At 39.6% G+C, this 25,497-nt stretch overlaps 2 protein-coding genes across 6 annotated transcripts; both read left to right on the top strand.

The window, feature by feature from the left end:
• Nucleotides 1–737: 737 nt before the first annotated feature.
• Nucleotides 738–15,585, top strand: LOC126040934 (solute carrier family 2, facilitated glucose transporter member 11-like). Of its 4 annotated transcripts, none has more exons than XM_049806035.1 (12): nucleotides 738–911; nucleotides 2,453–2,551; nucleotides 3,107–3,267; nucleotides 3,889–4,013; nucleotides 5,472–5,601; nucleotides 5,744–5,892; nucleotides 6,512–6,699; nucleotides 7,762–7,872; nucleotides 7,949–8,050; nucleotides 9,165–9,240; nucleotides 10,177–10,304; nucleotides 15,524–15,585. In XM_049806035.1, the coding sequence occupies exons 1-12, from the start codon at nucleotides 888–890 to the stop codon at nucleotides 15,560–15,562; spliced, it is 1,332 nt and encodes a 443-aa protein (XP_049661992.1). In that variant the 5' UTR covers nucleotides 738–887; the 3' UTR covers nucleotides 15,563–15,585. The 4 variants fall into 4 exon arrangements, with proteins under 4 accessions (XP_049661992.1, XP_049661989.1, XP_049661990.1 ...); XM_049806032.1 differs by lacking the exon at nucleotides 15,524–15,585 and adding an exon at nucleotides 10,634–12,982 and having other exon boundaries at nucleotides 739–911; XM_049806033.1 differs by lacking the exons at nucleotides 2,453–2,551; nucleotides 15,524–15,585 and adding an exon at nucleotides 10,634–12,982 and having other exon boundaries at nucleotides 739–911.
• Nucleotides 15,566–25,365, top strand: LOC126040933 (solute carrier family 2, facilitated glucose transporter member 11-like). Of its 2 annotated transcripts, XM_049806031.1 has the most exons (12): nucleotides 15,566–15,589; nucleotides 17,662–17,760; nucleotides 18,204–18,364; nucleotides 19,963–20,087; nucleotides 20,344–20,473; nucleotides 21,053–21,201; nucleotides 21,763–21,950; nucleotides 22,098–22,208; nucleotides 22,718–22,819; nucleotides 22,984–23,059; nucleotides 23,774–23,901; nucleotides 24,239–25,365. In XM_049806031.1, the coding sequence occupies exons 1-12, from the start codon at nucleotides 15,566–15,568 to the stop codon at nucleotides 24,443–24,445; spliced, it is 1,500 nt and encodes a 499-aa protein (XP_049661988.1). In that variant the 3' UTR covers nucleotides 24,446–25,365. The 2 variants fall into 2 exon arrangements, with proteins under 2 accessions (XP_049661988.1, XP_049661986.1); XM_049806029.1 differs by lacking the exon at nucleotides 15,566–15,589 and having other exon boundaries at nucleotides 17,635–17,760.
• The last annotated feature ends 132 nt before the right edge of the window (nucleotides 25,366–25,497 follow it).

The raw sequence follows: 25,497 nt of genomic DNA, 5'->3' as shown, positions 1-25,497 counted from the left end.
CCTCACAAGAGAGGAGCCTCTGGGAAGCAAAGGTGATTTTTCAATGGCTGCAACACTGATTTTGGAGTTGTTCTGTGTCAAAGATGAAACCTGAGGCATTAAGATCCCGGTTGTCCCATCCTAACTCATTAGGGAATATTTACCTTCTTTGACTACTCTCATAGGTGGGTCTTAGTTACTGGCTGGTTTAAGTGCCTTCAGGACCAGATGCTCTATTCCAGAAGCCTCTGCCAGGGCACAATATCTCTTACTGCCTTTTCACCACACCTGGCTGACAAACATCCCCATAAACACCAGACAAGAAATACCCTTTCTCAGTACAGTCTAACTGGTACATAAAGCAAGAACAGCAGAATTAGGCTTTGAAATTCACCTATTTTTCATCTAATAAATTATATTTACTATACCAATGAATCTGAAACAGAACACCACATACTTTACTTAATAATAAATAACAGTACCTAAACCTTGTACCAGCTGCTTTTTGCTTTGTGCAGATTATGGCAGATGTACTCATTGGTCTGTATCATAGAAGTAAAGTATTTTGCTGTTCCTGGAAAACTGTTTAGATTTTTTTGCCTGAACTGTTCTCCTTTCCTTTTCCAAAGCCCTTACTGCCTCCCAGGGTGCAAACTTCCTCTCCTTTGAAACTTTCCCCCTGTGGGCTGGACTAGGCGCAATTATTTCTTGAAATATTTAATCCAGCAGTGTTAACTTTGGCCAGTTGAAGTAAATATAAGTGAATGAAGAGGAAATAATAGTAAAAATTTAACTCTGGTCCCTGAAGCCAAATGCCCACTGCCATACCAGCAGGCAGGAGACAGAGACACAGAAGCCTGTGATGACGAAGACACATCACACACTGGACAACCAGCCCCTAGCCAGAGATGACCGGCTTCCTATCAGACCTGGTAAGTACTTGGTGGGGTATTTACATCTGTGACATTTTTGTATGCTACTAGTGTTTCAAAGAAAAAAAATCAGTATCTATGTCAGTAAAACCAACAAGGCTCCTATTCATGAAAAGCATCTCAGAAGTGGTTCTGCCCACAGTTTTGAGATACTACAGATGTTTGCACTTCATATGCTCTGCCGTCCATCTTTGTCATATTTTTATCAATATGTTAATGTTTCTTAAATGTTTTGATTTACTGGAAAATATTTGCTTACCCTCAAACATAATTTGCTTTGCTTGACTGCTGAAAAAAAAGTTTTGTTAAATATATCACTAATTATTTAGTGCAAGAGATGGCAGGCAGAGGTTTTGAAAGGCAAGGAACAGGACTGGATGTTGGCAGCTGTGGCATCTTGACAGGGATGTTTGTGGGAGCCTGCAGCATTTACATCCTGGCTATGGCTAAGTCTTGAACCCTCACACGTCAGTGAGGCACCTCCAATTAGGATAATATCTCTTTGAGAAAGAGCTCCCAGCTCCTGCCGAGCACACTTAACCGCTTGTCCAGGAAGGTGGAATATGTCAGGGCACCTCTGAAGGGCTGGCATTTTTTCATTCATTCATGGCATATTCACTATGCCCTGCGGCAAAGGCTGCTGTAGTGTAAACCTAAGTACTGTGCTGGTTGTGTATTTTTGGATCTGTAACTGACTAGAAAAAAATCAAAGTGGGATGCCTGTTCTCAAAGCTCCCAAGAGATTAAGATGAGCAGCTGCTTGATACAGGCAGGAAGGGCAAGAGTTGAGAAGTGATGATGGTAATAAGAGCTAGAAAAGACATTTTCTTCCTACAGCACAGTTTGAGCAGAACCAGTGCAGAAGGAACATTCTGTCCCAAGACTTTTCCTTGCTGTTCCCACCTCTCCATCTAGGTAAAAAACCATGGGCTGCTACATTGACAGAAACCTGAGTGGAAAAACATGCTACAAGCAACATCAGCCTCTTTTTTTGCTGATTTCAAACTTCTTTTTTTAAAAAATTTTTAGCTACTGTGGGCAATTTCAGGAGGCTTTGCCACAAAACTTGAGTTGAGGGATCACTGGCCCCTATTCAAGGGCCTGAAGGGTAGCTAGCACAGCAGCCGCTCTCTCAGATAAGATAGGAAAGGTCTGGGTACAGAAGGCCTGGTCACTACTGTGGGCACAGGTCTGAGCTGCAGATAGCCTGGCCACTGTCCAGATGGCAGAAAGGAAAGTAAGACCTCCCTCCTCAAAACCACTCTCACATGTATGTGTGGAATGATCTTCAGCTTTCTACTCTGTTGGCTAATTTTCAAGAAGGGTAGGGAAATGTTCTGGTTTCCATAGAAAAAGGCTTCCTTGGGTTGGATGTAGGAAAATCACAGGAAGATGTACACCTCACACCAGGGCAAGCAGAGGGAACATGCCTATCTGCAAATCCCTTGAACAAATGAGACATTTCTGGAGAATGAAAGACACATTCCAAGACCAGCCTGATGTGGCTACCAGCTTAAGAAGATTTTGTTCTAACTCTGCAGGTACAGTATCGGGGGCTCTTTCAAATGATCCCTGTCCTGGGGATCGGTGGAACATTCCAAATTGGCTTTCAAGTTTCTACCATCACCTACACATCTCAGGTAGGCAAAGATGTACATGGCACAGTCATTAATGGTGGCACTGAGTCTACATTCCTGTTGAGGATGCTCCTTTCCAGCAGTTAGCAAGGGTTTAATCACAGTATTCTCCTCTCATGATTCTTTCCCATTACTATGCTATCATGTAAAGCAGAACATGCCAAAGTGTTGAAAATAGAAGAAAAGAGAGAGACCTGCAAGCTGTTGTTTATAGATTGTTCCTCAGAAGACACACACTAACTGGGGTGGCATCTGTCATCCCTATAAACCTACAGCACATGTGCCTACTTCAGTGGTCTCATTTGACACTTCTTCACTACAGGTCCATCCCTCAGTTCCTCAGATTTCAAAGACAAAAAAACAAGGAATGAACTCCTTTTAATGGCAAAATGAACACACCATACTCTGTTACACTGTGTCTGTTAGCTAATGCACACTTTTAGAGTCTATATGAAATAGTGACCTTAGCTGAAGCAACAAAATTATGTTCTAAATATAATAAAATGCATGCACTGGGATCACAGTTATTGTTAATGAAAATTGTTTTTTCTGTCTCAGCATGTTAAGGCTTTCATTAATGAAACTTGGCTGAAGCGATACGGCTACCCCATCCATCAGGATAACCTCTTGTTCCTATGGTCTATCACTGTGTCCATCTTTGGTATAGGAGGTCTCTTGGGTTCTTCAGGAAGTAGATACCTGACTGTCAAGTATGGCAAGTATGTATGTTTAAAGGCAATTTGTCAATTGAATCTTAGCTTAAGGAAATGACAGTTGAGGTTTTAAAAGTGAGACAGACTTTTAGGCTTAGTCATGGCTGTAATACAGCCACCTTAGCAGTGGTGTCAACAGATTTTGCTGCTTCTTGCCCTTGTCCTGTGGCACAGGTTAATCAACTGTGCTGCCAGCCTGTCACACCAGATGCAGTTACTCAGATTGGGTTAGTCTCAGCAAGGAGGAAAGGCAGCCCCCTGGATGAAGACAGAATGGGTTTCTTGGAGGTGCTACTCAAAATATAGCAGCACTGAAATGCTCCTAAGCGCTATATCAATGTGTTTGATGATGGTTTTTCAAGTGAAGAAAAGCTTTAAGACTTTTCTCCACTACAAAACCCAGAAGTGTTCCCAAACTTCCAGGTCTAGCTGTGTGCCAAAGCACACTATGAGTCCAGAGTATCCAGTGCCAACAGTCTGGAAGGGCTTATTTTGTCCTGGACCACATATGTATAATTTCACAAAACTAGCAAGACAATTTCACCCAAGACATCCTACGTGCCAGGAGCTTAAGTGCCACTTTCCTTCTGATTTACAAAAATTCTTTTTACATTCTTGCACTTACAGAAAGAAATGTCTCCTGTGCAACAATCTGCTCATGATAGTGGCAGCATCCATCATGGGCTGCAGTAAAATAGCCCAGTCCTTTGAGATGATTCTAATTGGACGGTTCATGTGTGGAATAAGTGCAGGTAAGTGATTCCTCCCACAGGTCGGCAGGGTCTCCCAAAATTTTACATCTTTATTCAAAGTAAATAATAACCCTCCATTAAGAAAATAAAATATTAAAGTCAGTGATCCCTTGTTAGAAGATCTTCTAGAACACCCCGAAATAAAGAGCATATTTACTACTAATTTCAGTGGTACCAAATGAAATTCAGCCTTCCTAAGTGCATAAATATTCAGAGCTGTCAGGAATGTTTTGATACAATATGAAACAAGTGTTTTTTCTGATGGAAAAATATGTATAATATTATCTTAATTTTGGAATATTATCTTAATTTTGGTTAGCAGTACTGGAAATTATATGGTATATGGTTTAAAGCTAGTACTCTCATAAGGCTCTAGACAACCAGGCTATTCAAGGCCATGGCCAATTAATTTTGACTCTGAACATATTTCAGGTATGTTCTACAAGGGTATTCAACTTGTTTCAAAGCAGTAAGTCCTTGAGGTTAGTACAAAGAGCTGGGCATAATCAAGCAAAATCACTCCTGGCAGGTAAACCACATGCAGTGAAAACATCCTGGGCTGGTATTAGTATGCCTTCTATTTGTCTCCTACACCAAAAGTTGCTTTTCCATTCAGTTGTATGTTCATAGGATGCCTATTTTAACTTACTTCATTAGAAATTAACGTCTAATTTTCAAATAACCAGATTTTGTACGTTGCTTCTCTGACATACAGTTGTATTGAAGAACAACAGTTGTATTTTGAGAACTACCCATGCACTCACCCTGCTATGATCTAGAACCTCTATCATGCCTCATGCAAAGACCTAATTTTTATTAAAGAGATTGTATATCCCCATTGTTTTGCCATCACGTAAAGCCAGGAAAAGAACATGTTGCTTTCAAAACAGATATAAGGGGCTGTGACTACCATATCAGGAAAAGGCTTTTGTTACCAGACTAGTTTTTAGCATGTCTGAGTTATTAAGTACTTCACATATAGCTGGAAGCATCAACTCTGCCTGAAATCATCAAAATCATTGCTGGACAGTGAAAAAGAAATACTTGTGTCTCCCCCTAAATCATGTACAAATCAACATTGAATATAGCACTGTATATTTTAATCTGCTATGCTTCTACCATACAGCTCTTCTATAGCATTATGTCAGAAAATGTTGAGATTATGTGGGTTAACTATAAGCATATTAAATATTACTACAGGTGTTTAGTTATTCAGCACTTGCATACTCTGTGTTCTTTAAAATACGCTAAGGCTCATAAGAGATACTATGATGAGGATATTACCCACACCCAAAATGGAAAACTGTACATTTCTTAAGATGAGGAAACCTAGTACCAAAAAGTCTTCTATGTGGGTGGAGGTATGAGAAACAATTTAGTGCATAAGGAAGCTATATTCTGTAATGCTTAACTATTTACAGGCAATTTTCTCTCCCATAATTCTCTCCTCACCTCAAGGTCTTTGTGTTCCTCTACACTATCAATACGTTGGAGAAATTTCCCCTAGGAAGTTACGTGGATTTGCAAACTCTACTTCATCTTTATTTTGGTCACTGGGAAAAGCCATAGGGCAAATTTCAGGACAAAGGTATAATACAGTTTATTTCCCACTCACTTAATTTCTGGATCCCCTCTATCTTTTTCTTCCTCTGCTTTTCCATTCATTCCTTTCTCTCCTCAAAACCAATGCAATGAACTTTCATTCTACACATATGTTTTATCCCCACCAGGGAGCTGCTGGGCAGCCAGTCCCTGTGGCCCATGCTGATGGCCTCCTGTGGACTTCCAGCACTGGTCCAGCTGGTCACTCTGCCCTTCTTCCCTGAGTCCCCACCATATCTCCTCATGCATAAAGGAGACCAGGAAGGCTGCAAAAAAGGTAACCAAAGGCTCCAGTTTCCTGTTCCCCACTTGACTTTCAATTGTTTTACAAACCTTGCTGTCCCCCGTATGGAGAAATTAAACAGGACAAAGTTTCTCCCTGCTCATTTCCAAGATGACTGTGAATACCTACTAAGTATATTTTTGTTGTAGTCCACACATAGAACATGAAAGTACTTCTCTTTATAGTTCTGTATTACAAAACCTTTTGCATTCAGCTGACACCACCTGAGCTGTCAATCTAATGATAAATGATAAATTATGAATTATAAATGGCTGTTTGCACTGCCGGGCTTCACAGGGCACCCCTTAGCTCTGGTTGTTGGCTATGTACCCTGCTCATACCCTGGGAGAAGGAGGAAGGGAGAGAAGTGGACCCATGGGCAGGGAGGGAGTCATTGTGCACCCCATTAGGCCCCTCTGTCAACAGGTCCCCCTGTGCAGGAGGGGACCAGGGCTCTGGAGCACCCTATAGGACATCTCTGCCTCATACCACAGCCACAGCCCATACATGCTGTGCTGCCAGACACATGCATTACCTACTCAACAAACTCCTTGGGCAACAACCAACAGAGACGAATTAACATGGCAGGTCTCGCTCTCCTTCTCCTCCACAGCCATAAGGCAGCTTTGGGGTGAAGGCCATCACCAAGCAGAGATTGATGACATCATGAAAGAGAAGGCAACAATGAAAAACACCAAGATCTTGAGTGTCCTGGAGCTAATGAAAGAACCAGCTTTCCGTTGGCAGCTGTACATGATAGCTATTCTGAGCGCCACAATTCAGCTATGTGGCATCAATGCAGTTGAGTGTATTTCCCCCTTAAAGTCTCAAAACACTTATTGACAACCTTAAAGGAGACATCATGGCTCCCAGAAGCTCCAGCCATTTTTCTCAGGCTTCTCAGGCCACAACTTGCTGTCTGCCAGCCCTCCTACAGGGCATCAGCAGCCTGCAAAGCTTGGCCAGGTTCTCCATGTGACATCCCCCTGCCCAGCTCTTGGTCCTTGCTGGAGTTACCTTCCTCAGTAGTTAGGCTTATTTAACAGCCATGTTTGGAAGCCGTTACAAGGCTCCAGAACCCACTGTTACAAATGAGCCCACCCTATCTTGGCAAAATCTGCAGTGTAGTTTTTTGTTACTCCTCCCTGCAACTGCTGCTATTTGCCCCCTGGCTCTTACCATCCTAAGATGCTGGGATGGCAGTATGCTCACTCTACCTTTAGAACTAATCAACAAGCCTGCTCACTGTTCTGGCAGCTTCTGCAGTTCTCCCCTTCTTCCTCACAGCAGCACTTTTCTGGGATCATTTTGAAGCCACAGCTTTGCAATTGCCAGCGTGATTCTTCTACGTCTATCATCACAATACAGCAACAACTGTAAAGGAAATAACACAGTTTAACTGGAACCTTTATCATCTCAGCATATCTCCAAACAGTAGCAGAGATACTTGAAAAGTTGCTTGTTTCACCCCCTCAAGACTCCATAACCCATGCTCTTCTTTCTTGAGAATATACTACAACGATGTTTTTGGATGGGGTCCAGAAGAGAAAATAGACCTGACTGTTTCTTAAAGCACCTAAATCAGGACTTTGCAAACCTAATAACATTGCAGCAGCTGGAGGACCTTTTATCCCAGCATTTTATCTTTTATCATATTAATTAATTAATTAATTAATTACATTTTATAGTGTTTTTGTCTGCCAATAAAGTGAATACTACCAAAAGTGCAGAATTCTAGCTCACTCCAAAGCTGATCTGCATGCTCCTTGGTCAGCAGCTCCTATCCAGGGCAGTGTCACACAGGTATGGGTAAGAAATCAGTTATTTTCCTCTCTTAATGTTTTATGGGTGGTTTTTTTCCAGATTTATTTTTATACTTTTGAAGTCCTCCAGGCAGCTGGCTTTGATGAAAAAATGATCTCCTATATGTCCCTCTCTGTTGGACTCTCTGAACTCATGGCTACTATAGTCTGTGTAAGTCACATTACTACAGGAATGGGTCACAATTTGCTCTTCTGGCACTGATACCGGTGTGATTTCTGTCCTTCAGAGCTCCATCATTGAGCGACTGGGCAGGAAAGTGCTCCTAAGAGGAGGCTATTGGATCATGGGCTCACTGCTAGCTGGTATCACTGTGACTATCTCCCTACAGGTAAGAAAACTCTTCTCATGGCAGATTTCTCTATCTATTCTATTGATAACCTCTGCTCACAGGCAGGACCATGCTGCTGAGAAAGGAAAGGGAGGCTTAGAAGTGCCAAAATAACTTCTGTGTTAACAGCTTACCCTCCGGGAGAGCAATATCCTAAAGGTCAAGTTTGTCTATACATAGGATTAAACTGCCTCTCAGAAAGTACTCTCTTGTACTCCTGCCTTCCTTTCAACAGGATCCCACAAGCTCAGCAAGGAGCACATAAAACACTGGGAGACTAGCACTGAACTCTGATTTCATCAGATTGCAAGCACCAAACACTGGCCAGCGTAGATCAAAAGACAATCCTAGGAAAATGGCCTTTTTTGTTCATGCAGTTTTTAACAAGTGACAACAAAAACCCAGACTCTTTGTGTCAGTTAATTTGAAAATTAACTTTGCTGCAGAAGATGCTGGGAATGCACTTATTTGTTCACAGACTGGAGACCAGTTCATCTCTGTAACACGGTGTCATTGCTGTAGCTTCTTCCGAAGCAAGTCTCCTGGGTTACCAGTATCCATCCAAGAGCTACTCTACAGATACTACTGTAAAATTAGCCTTGAAGCAAGGTGGCAGCAGACTTCTATTTTTGTTTCATTCATGAAGGATCTCAAACATAGGAGGGAGAAATCTTTTTTTCCTAAAGCATGGAGTCTTGTATCTTCTTGACTAAGATCTTGGAAAGTTCCTCTTCAGTACCAATTATTGAACCTATCACTTAACAAAAGTGAAGAAAGATATGATTTGGCCTTCCCATATCTCTAACAACTGGGGGAAGCATCGTGGCGTCAAGGAGAAAGGAGGACAGGGCAGAAAAGTACAATTCAGGCTTCCCTTTAATTGAAGGCTTCCGAGTTTGACAGCTGCTCTGCACTAGGAAACCTGCTTCTCTGCTTACCTAACAAAAACCTCACTGCTCCATCCACAGGAAAAAGCACTCACATTTCTCTGCCAGTTCCCCTCCACACTGTATATTTTTTCTTGAGGTGACAGTGTTGGAAAACACACAGCATTTCTCACCTATGGTTATCAACAGATTTCACCCAGAAGTTCATTATGGGTTTTTTTTCCCAGGACTGGTATTTCTGGATGCCATACTGCAGCCTTTGTCTGATTATCTTGTTTGTAGTTGTCTTTGGAGTTGGGCCAGGTGAGTACTTCATTCAAAAAAAATAAAGGAATCAAGTCATGTGAGTTTATTAATATGGTTGGGAAAGTACTACATAATATTGCATAACATTTAGCATAAGTAAATTCATTTAACCTAATCTTGTAGTCATTTAAACCTTGTGGGTCCAATCATTGGCCAGAAACTTTAATGCCATGAGGTTTGGCTTTTGCTAACAAGAGGAAAGGAAGAAGGCAAAAAGTATTTGCTGGAAAAATACAGCAAAAATAGAACAAAAGCAGATGGGTAAAATTTTTGAAAAATACTGAGAAAAAAAGAAAGAAAAAGAAAAGCAAGTGTTCTTTTAAATTCAGTGTTGTATAATGTTACATCTTATCCCACATAGACAGCAGTGCAGAAGACCTACTTTGGAGTAATTATTTTCCTAGCATATAGTATCCGCTCGTTTTTTTGTTTTGTTTTTTTTTAAGCCTATTCATTTTTAAAATGTTTGCCTTCCCATATGACAGGGCTGAATTATTTTCCTAACTCAAAGCTGTCAAAGTCCTGTGACTTCAAAACAGAACTTAAATGCCCAGGAAGTGAACCTGGGAAGATCACTCATTGGTGATCTAGCAGTATAACGCTGAATTCTTGTTAGTAATAATAATTGTTATTCCATCCTTACACAGCTTCTTTCATGAGATGTCAGACTTTCTCAAGTGTTAACTGCTTAATTCTTGAATCTCCTCAATAAATGTATTTGAATAATTTGCCATTTTAATAAGCTGATGTCTAGCAGTTTATAAGATGCCACAAACATTTTCTTTTCTAAAAAACAGTGACATATTCAAGTCTTTTGAATGCCAGTCCATCACAGTAGCATCTATTTGCTGACTGTGTAATGGTAACACTCAATCCAAATGTCCAAACCAAACACATCAACAAGTAATAATTCTTATTCTTCTTTCCTTTCAGCTGGTGCCACAGTTTCCATTAGGACTGAAATTCTTAGGCTCTCATGCAGGCCACCTGCCTTTGTGATCAGTTCAGTTCTCAACTGGCTGGGCGTCTTTGTGATTGGAATAACCTTCCCATTCATTGTGGTAAGTGACTTTCCCTGGAACACTCCTCAGGGACACTAAGCTCGAGTTGGCCATGGGAGCAGGAAGAAGAGCAGCAGGAGATGACAATGCCATGTCAATTTAGAGTGGCCTTGGCACCTGCTCTCCCCAGTCCACTTTTACAACTGAAGGGCCCTGATTTGCCAAAGATACTTATTCAGACTGAAGTATTTGTCAAAGATCAAAATGCAAAGAACTCCTTACCAAATTAAAAGTACTTTGGGACCCAAACACAAAAACTGTGCCAAGAAAGTGACAAAAGAAGAGATATGCTCATCTTGCTCTCTTTCTCACTTTGCTCTTCCCTACAGGAAAGACTCGAGCACTTCTGCTTCCTCATCTTTATGGGGGTACTTTTCACTTCAGGGATAATTATCCACCTATTCCTTCCAGAAACAAAAGGGAAATCAATTGTGGAAATCACAGAAGAATTCAATAAGCTAAACTTTAAAAAGAAGCGTATTACAACAACTCCAAATCTTGCCACAGAGGATTACACCTTCTGCACCAGGCTTTGACTGGCCATTAGGGAGAGTGAGCCTTTCTTAAAAGGAAGGAAAAAACATATTTGTAATTTTCTGACTAGCAAGTCAGTCCAAATGGACTGTCAGCCTTCATATCTGTCACTTACAAGGTTCCCATTTTGCCAAACCAGCACCTTTCTCAAGCACTCCACTCTGGACAGCTTAGAAAAGGGATGATGGCTCATATTAACGGGATAGACTCATGTGAATCATGAGCATGTTGGCTTAACTTGCTGATGTGTAAATCTCTTCTTAACAGAGCAACTAATACACACTGAAACTACATGTAGAATTTATAAACACTCTGCTGACCACAGAGAAAGGGAAGACCTGTGATGCTCTCTCTCTCTATGATTTCTGAGTGTGTTTTTACAACCCTGAAATGGGAATAGTGAAGTTCTTGGCTTGCTATCTCTGGCTAGTGTTCAATCCATAACAGATTAAAGAAAAAATTTAGTGGAATAGGAGAGTAATTCTTTGTTTCTCTAGACTCAACTGAATAATCAAACCTTGCCAGGTTCCCATGCATAACTCCATGTTGTCCTTGTGTTGTATTTAGTCTGACAGACTTCAACCCTTTTGGACTGAAGTTTTCAATGTCAGCAGCCATCCTTGCTTTTACTTAAATTTAATTTTTTGCTAAAAAATTCAGCCATTTGATCCTAAGCTCAGACTTGTTTATGAAAAACTGTGGGGAGAAAGTTCCTATACAACTCTTCTCAAGGAATAGCGCCTTTCAGTGGCAATACAGCTAAAGGACTCATGGATAGAATCCACTTGCTATAAAAAACACAAGCATCTAGAGTCATTTTAGATACTCTGTGCTATCTTGCCCATCACCGTCATCATCTCCAGTCTGTAGCTCCTATTCCAGGATCAAGCTCCCACAGATATCTCATAGGCTGTGAATCCCATAGCAATTTAGCTGCTACTTTCCTTTGTGTGACTTTCAGCTACCTGGACCCAATTTACCCCAGAAGAACTGCCCCAGACTGGAACTCCTGGCCATAACAGAATACCTGTTGCTTTACAGTTTCTCTTAAAGACATCTGTACAGTACGTTGCTGTATGTACAGCAGACTGTCAGCAAAAGTTCAGTCATGTCCTCCAGCTCTTGGATACATGCAGGGCTCCTGCCTAGGGTGTATTTTTTCTATCATGACTAAGAAGTGATCACTTACTCATATTTCAGGGATGTGTAATCAGTACAGACTCTTCAGTTATTGTTCACTGCAAGTGTGCATGCTGATTGACAGCTGTAGAGATGACTGTAAATATTTTATGCTGTGAATATTTTGTTAGACTCATACAGCTAGATAGGATTTACAGTAAAAGTGGGAAATGTAATTCTAACATAAGGAACTTCTAAGGCATTCATTTAAGCATTTCCAACAATAATTTATGGTTTAATTTACAGTCTCTCATAGGAGTTTTGCAAATTTTTACAAGCATGTAGTGTGCACAAAGAAACAAAGTGAGAGACTATGTTAAAACATATCATATGCAAGTTATCTAACTTCCAGATTTAGTGTGATATACCATTCCCAATGATGTCTGTTGTAGGAATGGGTGCAATATAACGGGTACACTGATCTATAGTCAACATCTGTGCTTGAGTTCACATACTGCAGGCTTTCAAACTGTGAATGATCTTCAAGGCAATCTAATACCTAGTTCCTCATTCCTTTTCCTGCTATACATAGTTAAAGGTGAAAAGTGTTTGTGAGCCTTATGGGATAGCATGATCTTGTAAAGTACCACAGGGGTTAATTTCACCAGAAATTTTTAAAAAATATGCAAACTCATGGTTCTTTTCTTTCGAAAGCATCTAATATTCTGCACGTTTCCCTCTATTAATGAGAGGCTCACACAGTCCTAGTAACAAAGCAATACTATTAGGAAGAACACAAACAAAGCTAAGGCTCACAGTGGAGCACGCTATACAAATTAACATCCAAACTCTAGACTTGCACAGTAAAATAAGTGGGTTTATCTCTGATATTGCTTTGACCGGCATGTATTTCAACTCAAAAAGGTTATTCAAAATATTAATTCCGTTGTTCATCTTAACTGCTGCTTACTTTTTAATTGAAAATGTTAAACATAATAAAAATGTCAAATTGCCTTGTAATAAAACTTCTGGCCTCCACAAATGGTTCTTTCCCAACATCAGGATCTTCCTTAGGGACAGATGACTAGAAAAAAAGGTATTGGTGTGCATACCCTTACATGTTTGGGGTTTTTCGTTATTCCTGTCTTTAGTATTGAGGGACACTTAAGACTTCTCACTAAAAGATAATCTACAAAACATGAAGTGTCATTAAAGTCAGAAAAGCTCAATAATTTTGTAGTGTTCCATAAACATACAACATGATTAAAAACTACCAGTTATTTTGGAGACAACTACCAATATAGAAAGGAAACCTCAACTTTTTGCAAAACAGAATTCTCTTTTCCTAACCAGTCATTCTGAAAACATCCTTCATTCCATTACAACAATACCTGAAGTCTTTGGAGACATAAGCAGAATGGTATCGTGTAGCATTGCTGGAGTCACTCTCTAGTGAGCCACTTCTCTGATCTCAGTTATTCATTAGACGTTATTAGGAAAGCCTCCCCATAAGATCCTCACCAGGAAGCGAGCGGATGCCCTATGGAACATTAATGTGACAACGAAGTGGAACAGCTATTTGGAGCACAGGTCAACCTTTGCCTGTGCTCAGTGGAGCAAGAGCTGTGTTCCAGTAACATTCTGGTCAAGGCATGAAACAGCAAAAAGGTATGGTTCAAATATACATGGGAGGTGTCAGAGACAAAGAGTCATTCAGAAGTTTCAGGAACACTACATGTACATTTTCTTGCAGAGACATCAGCTGATTGGTAAGGTACGCCTCAAATACTGACTCTAACTGGGCCAGATAGAAACACTTAACTGGATCAGTGAACTGCTGTCACTAGTCACAAAAAAAACAGATCTGGCCTATATTAAGGAAGGCCTAGCACAGCTTTGCATATGTGTGTCACATGTGACTGTAAAATTGCAAGATAAACGAGTAAATAACCTGATGTTGTAAGATTTACGTCCTGATCACAATTATGACTAAAGGATATCTGTAAGATATCTGCTAACTACAATTAGCACAAAACTGCACATCTAATAACGGGGGCCTCACTCAGCACTGCTTAAGTAATAAGACCACAGAAGCAGTACAGTAATTAATCAACATAAATGCAAATGACATTAAGCATTAAGAGCATTACAGGATGAAGACTCTTAACCTCCCAAAAGTAGGAATCCTAAATTAAAGTACAACAGTGAAAAGTTACAATATGTATAATGTATACTAAGTAGAAGTGGGTGAAGTAGAACAGAAGAAAATATATGCAACAGGCTTCATTTGAGAAGGAATGCCCCATGCTGGTAGCTACATATTATTGCCTGCTTGTGTCTTCCCCCAGTATCATCTAAGCAAGACAGATACTAGCAGCTAACATGGCATTTCTTTCCTTTGTCAAATGCATATTATGTTGTTTCAACTTTGTATGACTTCACAGAAAAGGAAATAAATTCTTAGCATCAAAGGGACAGTCTCATTTGTGCTTTAACAACAGCTTATCTGCTGGAGAACCTAATCTGAAAAAAACCCCGCCATGAACTCTCAGCACACATCAACAACAAAGTCAACTTCATGATGACGATCGCATAACAATGGGAGAAATGGCAGGGTGGTGCTACATGCTACATTTCAGACATTAGCTAGAGAATCTGTGAATATTCTTTGCATGGGATGTATTTCCTAGCAAATATGAGTATTTGCATCCAATAAGCCCTTTGTGATGTCTTCATCCTCATCCTCTTTAACCAAAGTGTAAATGGCAAATGATAACTAAGCTATTTACCAATTTAGTACATACAAAACGCTCTTAACTATGAAATAAATTAAGTTAAAACCTGAGAATTTTCTATCTGAAGGAAGAGACAAAGCTCCAGCTTTGGAGGTTACAGGACAGTTTCAAAGCACTCTTTTTTTCTCACAGACACATAAATAAATATACTGACTAATGGAAATGCCAGACAAAACTGTGCATGACTTTGAAATCTTCCTCTCCCAGCAAAGGAAAATCAGCTCCTATGAAGTATTTAGCTGGTCAAGCCTGGTGTGCCACTGTAGAATCGTTAAGTTTCTAGGCCGTTCCAAAATGATGGAGCATTTCAATTCCTTTAAGTAATGATTAAGTTACGATGTGCTCCAGTTGCTGCCACATGAAGAAAGAATAGCTCTTTCCTATTATATGTCAAAGTCCTATAGCTCACTGCCCAAGCTCCATCTAAGATTCCCAACAGATAACATTGTCTTTAGGATTCTCAGCTTTATATTGAAAACTAAGTGATTACTGGAATCCTGTTTAAAATTGATGTCTCAGTTCCCTCTACCCCTAGCACAAGACAGAGTTCATAAAGTATACAGGTTCACCGCAAGGGAGACCATCTTGTTTACTTGAGCTAGGCACAACCATTGGTTGAAATATTTAATCCAACAATTCTAAACTTTGTACAACAGCTGAAATATGTGTAATTAACTCAAAAACCTTTGAAGTAAAATTTAACTTCAGTAACACGGGACTAGTTCACTGACACTGCTATTGCATAATGTGAGCATTTGGTTCTTTTGGCAGGTACTAGCCAGTAAGCAACAGGAATCGGCTCTTTCATAGAATATGGCTACCTTCTTCTCTGACCTGGTGAGTATCTGGTCACTTTTTCTCAGGCCTCTGACTTATAAAGGACAAAGCTAACGTAATACTAACGATCCAGATTCCTTAAAGATTGTAAGCTCTTTTGGGACAGAGACCATCTTTCTCTTCATCATTTAAACATCACCAAGAACAATGGGGCTTGGGGCCATGAAAATCATGTTGCATGGTCTTTTCTGTGCAACAAGATAAAATAAAATAAAATAAAATAAAGTCTAGCAAAATAAAATAAAAATAAGATAAGATAAGATAAAATAAAATAAAATAAAATAAAATAAAATAAAATAAAAACTAGCAAAAGTCCTGGCAGTTCCACCACTGACAGTGGTACTGTACATTTGTCTTCTGAATTACTGAAAATAATACTAATTATTAAGCACTCTGATTACTACCCAAAGTAATGAATAGATTAACTGTACTGCAAAAGGCTAAGAAATTAATGACATAAGCTTTAAAATAATTTTCCTCATTTCAACCATCAAGAGTTTCCATAGTCTTAAACAGGGAAGAAGTTATAAGTATTTCTTGCTCTATTTCTCAACTGCCAGCAAGAAGTTATTTTGCTTTCCTTTTTGAGTATTAAAATTGTTAATTTGTAAGTCTATTGCAAAAAAAAAAAAGGAAAAGTGAGAAGGTGAGTTTTTAATTTGTTTGAATGCTTTTGTCAATTAGCAAATCCATTGAATTTGAGACAGGGTTTTTAAGGAAATTTAGAGTCTTCTGGTCCATAGCTTCTTGGTTCTTGTCATGTGATAACTTGGAAAATCCAGCTGTGGACTAATTAAGTAACAAGCTCTTGAAAGATGGACCTAAGAACCATAAAAAGGAGCATTCTTCTAAGTATCTCCCAGTTCAGCATTATTCACATTAACATTACTTTGTTCCTGCCTGGCTGCATTTTCTACCAGCTTCTCTTCATCCAGGCACTGATCTCCAAATAGCTGTGAGTTTATGAAGTTCATATGTGACATGAAAAGAACACAGAGCACAGTGTCCTCTATACAGAGATGGTGTTACTGTCCTGGTCTGTGATGTGCTGAAAAAAAAAGGGAGATGCAGTTAAACCCCAAAGAACCCTGAACATATCCTGATGGGGCTAAAATTGCAATTGTCCTAGGTTTGTTTTACCAGGTACAGTCTAAGCTGTTTGAGGGTAACTCCATCTAGCCTTGCAGGAACTTGGAAACAGGATGGATGACCAGTGATATCACATACCTTAAAAAGGTCTAAGTAGTTACATGTTATGTTTTTTCCTTATTTACATTTAAAATTATTTCATTCACCAGAGCAGTCAGCATATTTCAGTCCCTAATCCTTGACCAAGGAAATTATAGATTGACAGTATCTCCCTAGCCTGGAAGATGCCAAGCCCTTCAATATGCAAGCACATACTTTCATGGTTAAATAAATAGAAAAAATAAAATATTGAGAAAGGAGAAATGAAATCCCAAATCAAAGTCAGGAAGATTTTTATTTGAATGCAATTACAGGGGCTATTCCAAATCATTATCTTCTCTTTGTAGTCCATGCCTTTCTGAAAAAGCTAAATGTTAAAAGGATCATTTCTTTACTATGCTTAAAGATACGACACAGTCAGAAATGAAAGCAGAGAGTACAATAAAATGCTGTTGATTTTTAATGCTATACTTTTGTGGCATAACATTATGGTTTGATGTCCATAGGTTATTGTAGATTGCAGACAAGGAAACTGATTCCCTCTTCCCTGCATCCAGGACTGACACCTTTATCCAGCCACCCTGTCAGATATTGCAGGCATACAGTGAGAGCTGTACTATCAGGAACACCTTTTAAAACACCTTTTTCCTTCTTGCAAGCAAAGTGGTGGATTATCACCCTTATACTAGCACGTAGTCTTGCTATGGCCCTGTGGCTGATGATTGCACTTTGGCAGTAGGTTAGAGGGATTTGGGAAAAATGTTTACATTCAAGAGGATTTGAAGTAGACAAAGGAGGAGGACAAATGTGGCTACAAAGACTCTGGCCCTGCACAAATCTAGACTAATAAGAAGCTGATGGAGCATTTTATTTTTGCTTCGCAGGTTCAGTTCCGGGGACTATTTCAAATGATCTTAGTGCTGGGAATTGGTGGTAGTTTCCCATATGGATTCCACATTTCTGTCATCAACTATCCTTCTGTGGTAAGTGGGCATCTCCCCGAGGTTGAAAACAAAATGGAGAGCCTGAGCTCTCCATTCTTCCACAAATCTCAAATTTACTGAGCATTCAGCTGATAGATCTATGCCTTTTCTTCGCCTAACAGTAACATCAAATGTGTAGAGGCCTTTTTCTCCTTTAAAGAACAGGATGGCATTTTCTGTTTTAAATAAGTTGTTACCACATAGTATACAAGCCTCCAAAGGAAGACAGAAAATGTGCTTTTATCATGCTTCCCGGGAAACTTACTGACTGATAAAAACTTGAAGATTTTGCAATGTGATCTCAGCTAACTTGTTTTACTAAGAAAGTTAGTTTCAGAATAAGTCTAATATTAGAACCACAGGCTAGATCTGAAGTACAACAGCCAAATAATATGAAGGGATCTTATACCCATTATCCACTCAAATCTCATTTTATTTTTCAGCACATCAGGAAGTTTATTAATGAAACCTGGATAGAGCGACATGGCTCTCCCCTCCATCCTGAGACAATCATGCTGTTGTGGTCCTTCATTGTGTCTGTTTATGGGATAGGAGGATTCCTGGGGAGCATCTGCTGTGGCTACCTGACTACAAAATACAGGAAGTAAGTGTTTCTTGTAACAGCTCAATAGTCAGAAAGTACAGGGAAATACCAAAGTCAACAAATAAACTTCTTTTTGGTTTAAGTGGTCTAACTGAAGACAACTGATTTGGTTTGCTAGAACATCCACCTCTTTCAAGAAGCAAGCAGTCTTCTATCTTGTTTATCTGCCCTCCCCAGTGAACCGTATTTCTGTAAAGGCTGCATTCATCATCACATCACTAGATCAGTGCCTCTGGGAGTAGCAGGATAGTGTACCTGCCTCGTGTTCTCTTCAACATCCCTTATGACTCTCATAAAGATCTCCCCAGCTTTACAAACTCCAAAAAAGGAGCTGTGTGTCTTGTGTTGTAACACATTATATGCAGTTACTCTAACCACTGTATGGAAGATATCCTTAAGTTTCAAAGAAGAGCCAGATTTCCATTTAAATACACTCATTTTGGGGTGATGGCATTACATTAAATATTCAGATCTAACCTAATGAAAATGTGAAGAGAATAGAAAAAAAAATAAATTACCTGTAACTACACTGTAAAGATGCAATCAGGGCCAAAACAAATTCTCCAAGAGACATCTCTGTTCTTCGCAATCCATTTTACTGAAAATCAGTTCCAAACTATTTTTCCCACTGATTGGAGAAAGGATTCCTCACCAGTCTGGTCTGTTCTCAGTGCCTTGTGTGTAACACCACTAATTTCATTTACAGAGAAATTGGCAAACATATCTACTTGGTGTGACCCACTTAAAGATCTGCTCCACAACCCACTGATCCAGAGGCCCCTCATATGGGTCTCAACAAACCATCTTAGCCTGCCTGCAATTGTGTTCTTTCCTATCAGGTAAGTGCCCCCAAGAAATTTCTTGTGGGACACTGCCTCATCCCACACTCAGGGCATCTCCCAAGACTGGAAACAAGATCATGCACTTCTCCCATGGGTTATTTAACACACGGTAAACTAAGTGCTGAATCACAGTCTTCTAAACACAATATCTCTGTGAATCTTTAATGTATGCAAGAGGACTCTTGTCTAGCAAACATCACAGCAAAAAAGACTTTGATTTGAGCCTGAGACATCAGGGTTGTGAACATACCAGCCCACAATTCACGCAGACTGTCTTTTGAAATATGCCTCTTAAAACTCTTTCTGCCATCTCAGACCACATCCATTTAGCCATGAGTGTCTTTAATATGAGTCATTCTAGAACGGGAGCCATGGACTTAGATTATTTCTGGGGAACAACCTGACATTTTATGAGGAGTTCTACCCATTTAAAAATCTTGGTGACAAGCTGGGCCAGTTCTTTGATCTCTCTTCTTTCCCCACTTGTACCGTGGAAATGCTGATCAAGTGTTCCAACTGTTTAAATTCTAAGCTAAAAAGTATTAATAAATTCAAATCTAAAGGATCCTGAAATCTTAAAGAATCATTTTGAACATCCAAACCCAAAAAGTCAAAATTACTTCAGCCATTCCTCAAAACAGCAGGAATGGCTGTACCATGCTTCCTGTCACAGAAAGATTAGTCAAAAGAGTACAAGAGGTCCTCATTTTACACTAAGTTCTCATTGGCTTGCCTTTTTTTTCTTCCCCCCCCCAGAAAAAAGTGCCAAATGTGCACCAACCTGATCATGCTGGTAGCTGCACTTTTCATGGCCTTCAGTAAAACAGCCAAATCCTTTGAGATGATTCTGGTCGGACGCTTTCTCTATGGCATTGGTACAGGTATGTGCTCATGCCACTGTGGAGTGCAAGCATACCTGCTGTCCCAGGATTGCCTCTACAGGTATTGCCATTCTTGGAGAGACATTTTTAAAGCAAATATACTACGCACTTAATAAATGTGAAACACATCATCCCTTTTGCAAGAAATTGTGATCCAAATACCAGAGTGAATGGAAACAATGTAGGAGAGGATGGAGTCGAAAAGTTAAGCTTTTCTAAATATTTTAACAGTCATTTATCCTGTTCTATGTTAAAGGTTTTTCTCTCAACATACATCCTCAGTACGTAGGAGAGATTTCACCCAAGAAGTTGCGTGGATTTACCAACTCCACAGTTGCTGTTTTTCTGACACTGGGAAAACTCACAGGACAGGTTATTGGACTACGGTAAATACTCCAATCTTTCTATCAGGTTACACTAAAAATAGTAGAAATGTTTCTATAACCTTATCCTCTCACCTAGTCAGTGACTGAGAAACCCTGACATCTTCCCCAAAACAGGCCTTAGCTTATGCCAGAAGAAAAGTTTTGATCGTAATTGAGGCAAACATATAGTTTTAAATATAGAAGACAGAAAATTAATTACTCATAATCTGTTTTATTCTTATTTCCACAGCCTTTCTACTAGGGGACTTCCCCTTAAAAATTTACTATACTTACATGAAAAGTCTTAGCAAGATGTTTTGATCCTGTGGTCAAACAGGGATCAAATGAGTCTCATCAGCTCTCTAGTCATTATATTGGATCCTGATGATATTTAGAAAGTTCTTCAAAATGCCAGATAATTCCTTTTAAATTGCCAGAAATAAAAATAGTCAAATTTGTGAAATTTGCCAAATTATCAATTCAGGTTTTTGTTCCACTGCACCCTTGACTGGAATTTGAGCAATCTTCATCACCCAGAAAAACTTCCTGAACATTCACTCCATTATTTCAGCATAATTTTGTTTCACATACACTTTCCAGGGAGATTTTAGGAAGCGAAGCTTTGTGGCCATGGTTATTAGCATCTAGTGGACTTTCAGCATTGGTTCAACTGGTTACCCTCCCATTTTTCCCTGATTCACCATCCTACCTCCTGATACAGAAGGGTAATGAGGAAGCCTGCAGGAAAGGTAGAGTGTCTACTTTCCTCACTTACTTCACTTCATTTGATATGTTAGAGTGACAGCCTCTGTCGAAGACAAGAAAGCAGGGCCGAGCCGTGCAGCACAGTGCAGTGCCACAGAGTAATAGCAGAGGCAATTCTAAATAAAACAGCTGAGGTCCTCACAGAAATACATCTGTATTAACTTGGGGCCTCACTCAGTCTAATTTAACAAGTTAAGATAGATATATATTAACATGTCTAACATTTCCCACTTTGGTGGGCCCTACTTTATTTCTTTAAAGGAAATAGTTTAGGCAGTTCAGTTTTTATTAAATAAAACATACTTAAATGTTTACTTTGTTTACAATTAAGTCAGCTCAGCATTAGAAAGTTATGCTATAATAACAACCAGAGAGACAAAATTCTTCTGTTTGCCTACTGCCCCAGAAGCAACCAGATGGCAGAAGCAGACAGCAATGACACCACCTCCTACACCAATGGACAGGGAGACTAAAGCATTTAACATAACCACTCGTGATGGAGCTATACTGGTAGAATAATCCACTCCCCTCTTTCTCCTCAACAGCCATCAGGAAGCTCTGGGGGGAAGGAGACCATCAAGCAGAAATTGATGACATTATGAAGGAGAAGGTTACAATGACAAGCACAAAAACCTTGCGTGTCCTCGAAGTAATAAAAGAGCGATCTTTGCGCTGGCAACTTTACATTTTGATGACTGTCATGACCACCTTGCAGCTGTGTGGAATCAATGCAGTTGAGTGCTCTCTTTATCCCCAGAACAAGAGACAACTCTAGGCAGCATTACAAACCCCTCTAAATTAATGTTATTATACCAGCTTAGAATTGCACCACAATTGCAACACTTTTTTCACAGGTGCATTTCCTCTCTGCATTTTTCAGATATACTTCTATTCTTTTGAAGTATTCCACACAGCCAAGTTTGAAGAATACCTTATCCCATACGTGTCCCTGGGAGTTGGGTTGTGTGAATGCTTATCCTCTATACTGTGTGTAAGTCTCTTCAGACTTGAGTTTGAAGGAAAAATTTAATGTAGTCAATGATTGTACTTTTCCTCATTTGTAACTGGGCTCAGGGAAGATTTGCATAACCTAAGACACATCTTCCTGCTTCTGCAAAACCACATGCAGGATAAAAGGCAGATCTTTTCCCAAATTATTTGCACAACTGTATGCCTTTTGACTCATTTTTATTCTGTAAAATAATTTTGTGATGTTCTGGACTAGATGTGTGTATGTATGTGGGCACAATTTGATATATACCAGCATGCAAGAAAGGAAACTGTCTAACAACAGCCTAGGGTTGACTAATAAACACTGCTTAATTAATAATGAATTAGCTTTGAAGAAACTAATCAAACTCATTAGGAATTAAGAGACTCTCAAGTGACATTGATTTTTGGCTATTATTCAGATAAGTCTTCTGTGAAGAACACATGGAGAGGGGAGGAATTATTTCATTTGAGAACTGGGATTTATGACCCACGTTTTCTTCTTTTCAGAGCACCCTTATAGACCGATTTGGGAGGAAGGTGCTGCTATGGGGAGGATACATGCTGATGTGTTCTGTGCTAGCACTCCTTACCATGACCCTGTCACTGCAGGTAAAGAGGCAGCAGCCTTCTGGCCACTTACCCAGCATCAGCCCACCTTTCCAGTCTTGCCTCACAGGATATGTACAAAAACTTGAGTCAGTGGCAGAAAATACAGAGCTCTGCTATTCTGTCATCTATCTAATGGTTTGATATCACTGATTTCTCACTTTTAGCATCAGTTTTTCTGGATGCACTACTTCAGTGTTATCTTGATCTTCCTATTCGTTGTCTTCTATGGAACTGGACCATGTGAGTATATCAGTGGCAATGTTGGGAGGACATTTTGTATCATATTGGTTAGTGACACAACTGGCAGAGGAAGAACAGTCTAGTCCCATGGTAAAAAGTTCTAGAAATTAAGGAGAGAAGGGCAGATATGTACAAGTGGGAGACAGGAAAAGGATACAGACACCTTTAATTTTATTGCTGATCACAGGTTCTAAATAATTTAAAACACAGTGTCATCTTCTCCAGAGGGTTTGAGACAGAGATTTCAGAATTATTTTTAAAATACTCAGCTAAACCCAGGATTCTAGGCATTGCCACATACATCATAGTAATCATAACTCATTAACTTAGCAAGTTAAGCTTTTTGCCTACCAACATGCTTCAGGTGGAACTGACCACAGGACCCAAAAGGGGAGTCAGTTTTATAAATTACTGCATGCTAATAATGGCTACCAGTGCAATATGGAACTGCACAGAACCACTGGCACCAGAAAAAGAATTCCAGTATGTACGAGAGAAACCTAAATTAACAGCTTAAGTCTGAAATTAACAGCTGTAGTCTCCTTCTGGAATCAATCACCCATGTAGCAGAGGCCACCTGCCAGCAGGCCACCTATTCTGCATGTCTGACATTTTCTACCACTGCCATTGTAAGGATCTTCTAGCAGAGGAAATGTGCACTGAGGAACTAAAGATACACATATACCTGGTTTGTGTTTTGCTTTTCTTTTTCAGCTGGAGCCACTATATCTATCATGGTTGAAATCTTCAGCCAGTCATTCAGACCATCAGCCTTTCTGATTGTTGGCTGCATCAACTGGATGGGACTGTTTGTACTTGGGATGATTTTTCCACTGATTGTTGTAAGTGACTCTAACTGGATCCCTCCCTCCAGGCTAATCCACTTCTGAATGCTGACAGGGAGCAAAATAATAGCAATAAATTAAAATGACATGCAAAGCTTACAGCTCTGTCCAAATACTAAACCTGCTCAGGAATCCCCCAGGCCTGTCAGAGGAGCAGCAGTTGGACTGAGGTCAAATGTGGCCAGTAAAAACTCATGGTTTGATACCTGTCCTGGTTTGTCTATTGAGCACACCTTTGAATTTTAATTACTAAGATACAGACTTGTACCCAAGGACAGGGAAATAGAAATAAGATTCTTATATTTCTTACACTGTCTCCCATTTCTGCTTGCAGGATAACCTTGGACCCTTCTGCTTCCTTATCTTTTTGGGAATCCTTGCTTTATCAGCAATTTTCATCTACCTGTATCTCCCTGAGACCAAGGGAAAGTCAATCATGGAAATAAAAGCAGAATTCAACAAGCTGAATTTTGGAAGAAAAGAAACCTCAGTCACTGAAAATAGCTTTCCTAAGGAACAGTTGTTCTGCACTAAACTCTGAATGTCCAGAGCAGAAATTTGCATCTCTTAGGAAAGACAGGAAACAGTGTTGCAATAGAACTAAACAGGAAACATTAAAAAACAGACTGCAAGGTCTTCTGTCTCTTATTCCCTTTTTCTTTTTTTTTTTTTTTTTAATATAGATAAGAAATTCATTATGCTGGTGCTTTATTTCTTGCTGTTATCTAAATATTTTCACAGGAAATTTCATCACTCCATTTTAAGATCTACTGGATATAATGAGATTTTTTTTCTAAAAAGCCCCCAACCTTTTATGCTAGTCTACCTTATAAAGTTTTAAAGCATTTTGTTAGCAGTTCATAGGGCCCAAATCCTGCTAGAAGAACATACATACAGGCTCTGCTCACATCCCTGGACCCACAACCCTGGGCCTCAGTTGGTCTCTCTTGTTCCCAGGAGTCCTGTCCAATGCCACAGGAACCTGAACGGTTTGTTAGTAAGCTTTCCTAAATGAGACCTCACTAGCTCTAAGCACCTCATAATCAGGAAACTGCTGACAAATAGCTCAGAGTATCAGAAATATGAAGGAACAAGTGAAATAATTTAAGACAAACCAAGGGAAGGAAGGATTGAGACATCTAAATGATCATCACTCATGAGGCTGGGGAAACACAGAAGTCTAAAATATTTGACTAGCAGGCTGACAGAGGAAAAGCTAGATACATAGTTTAGGGTGACCCAAGCAGATACAGATTCACAACATACCACAGTAAGTTAGAAAAAAAGTTTCCAGTCATGATAACAGAAAAAAATATTGAAGGTGAAATTGTACTGTGCAACAATCCTTCTGGAGAAGTAATGGAAATCTGAGTGGAGAACATCACAGTAACTCTGGACAGAGAGAAGGACCTGCCAAACAGAGATATTATTGTATGCAAAAGAAGTAAAATGGCTGGTATAAAATAAAGCACACTCCCAAGAGCATCTGTGATGTCTAAGGATCTGATTTCCAACCTGGTACATCAGCCTCTGGGAATTACATCAGATGTTTTCAGAGGAGAAAGAGTTTGTTTTGGAAATGTTTTTCTTGTT

This window comes from Accipiter gentilis, chromosome 7 (assembly GCF_929443795.1).
Source record: "Accipiter gentilis chromosome 7, bAccGen1.1, whole genome shotgun sequence".
Classification (NCBI taxonomy): domain Eukaryota; kingdom Metazoa; phylum Chordata; class Aves; order Accipitriformes; family Accipitridae; genus Astur; species Astur gentilis.
The sequence above is the reverse complement of the archived record's forward strand: the minus strand, read 5'-3'. Positions and strand labels throughout refer to the sequence as shown.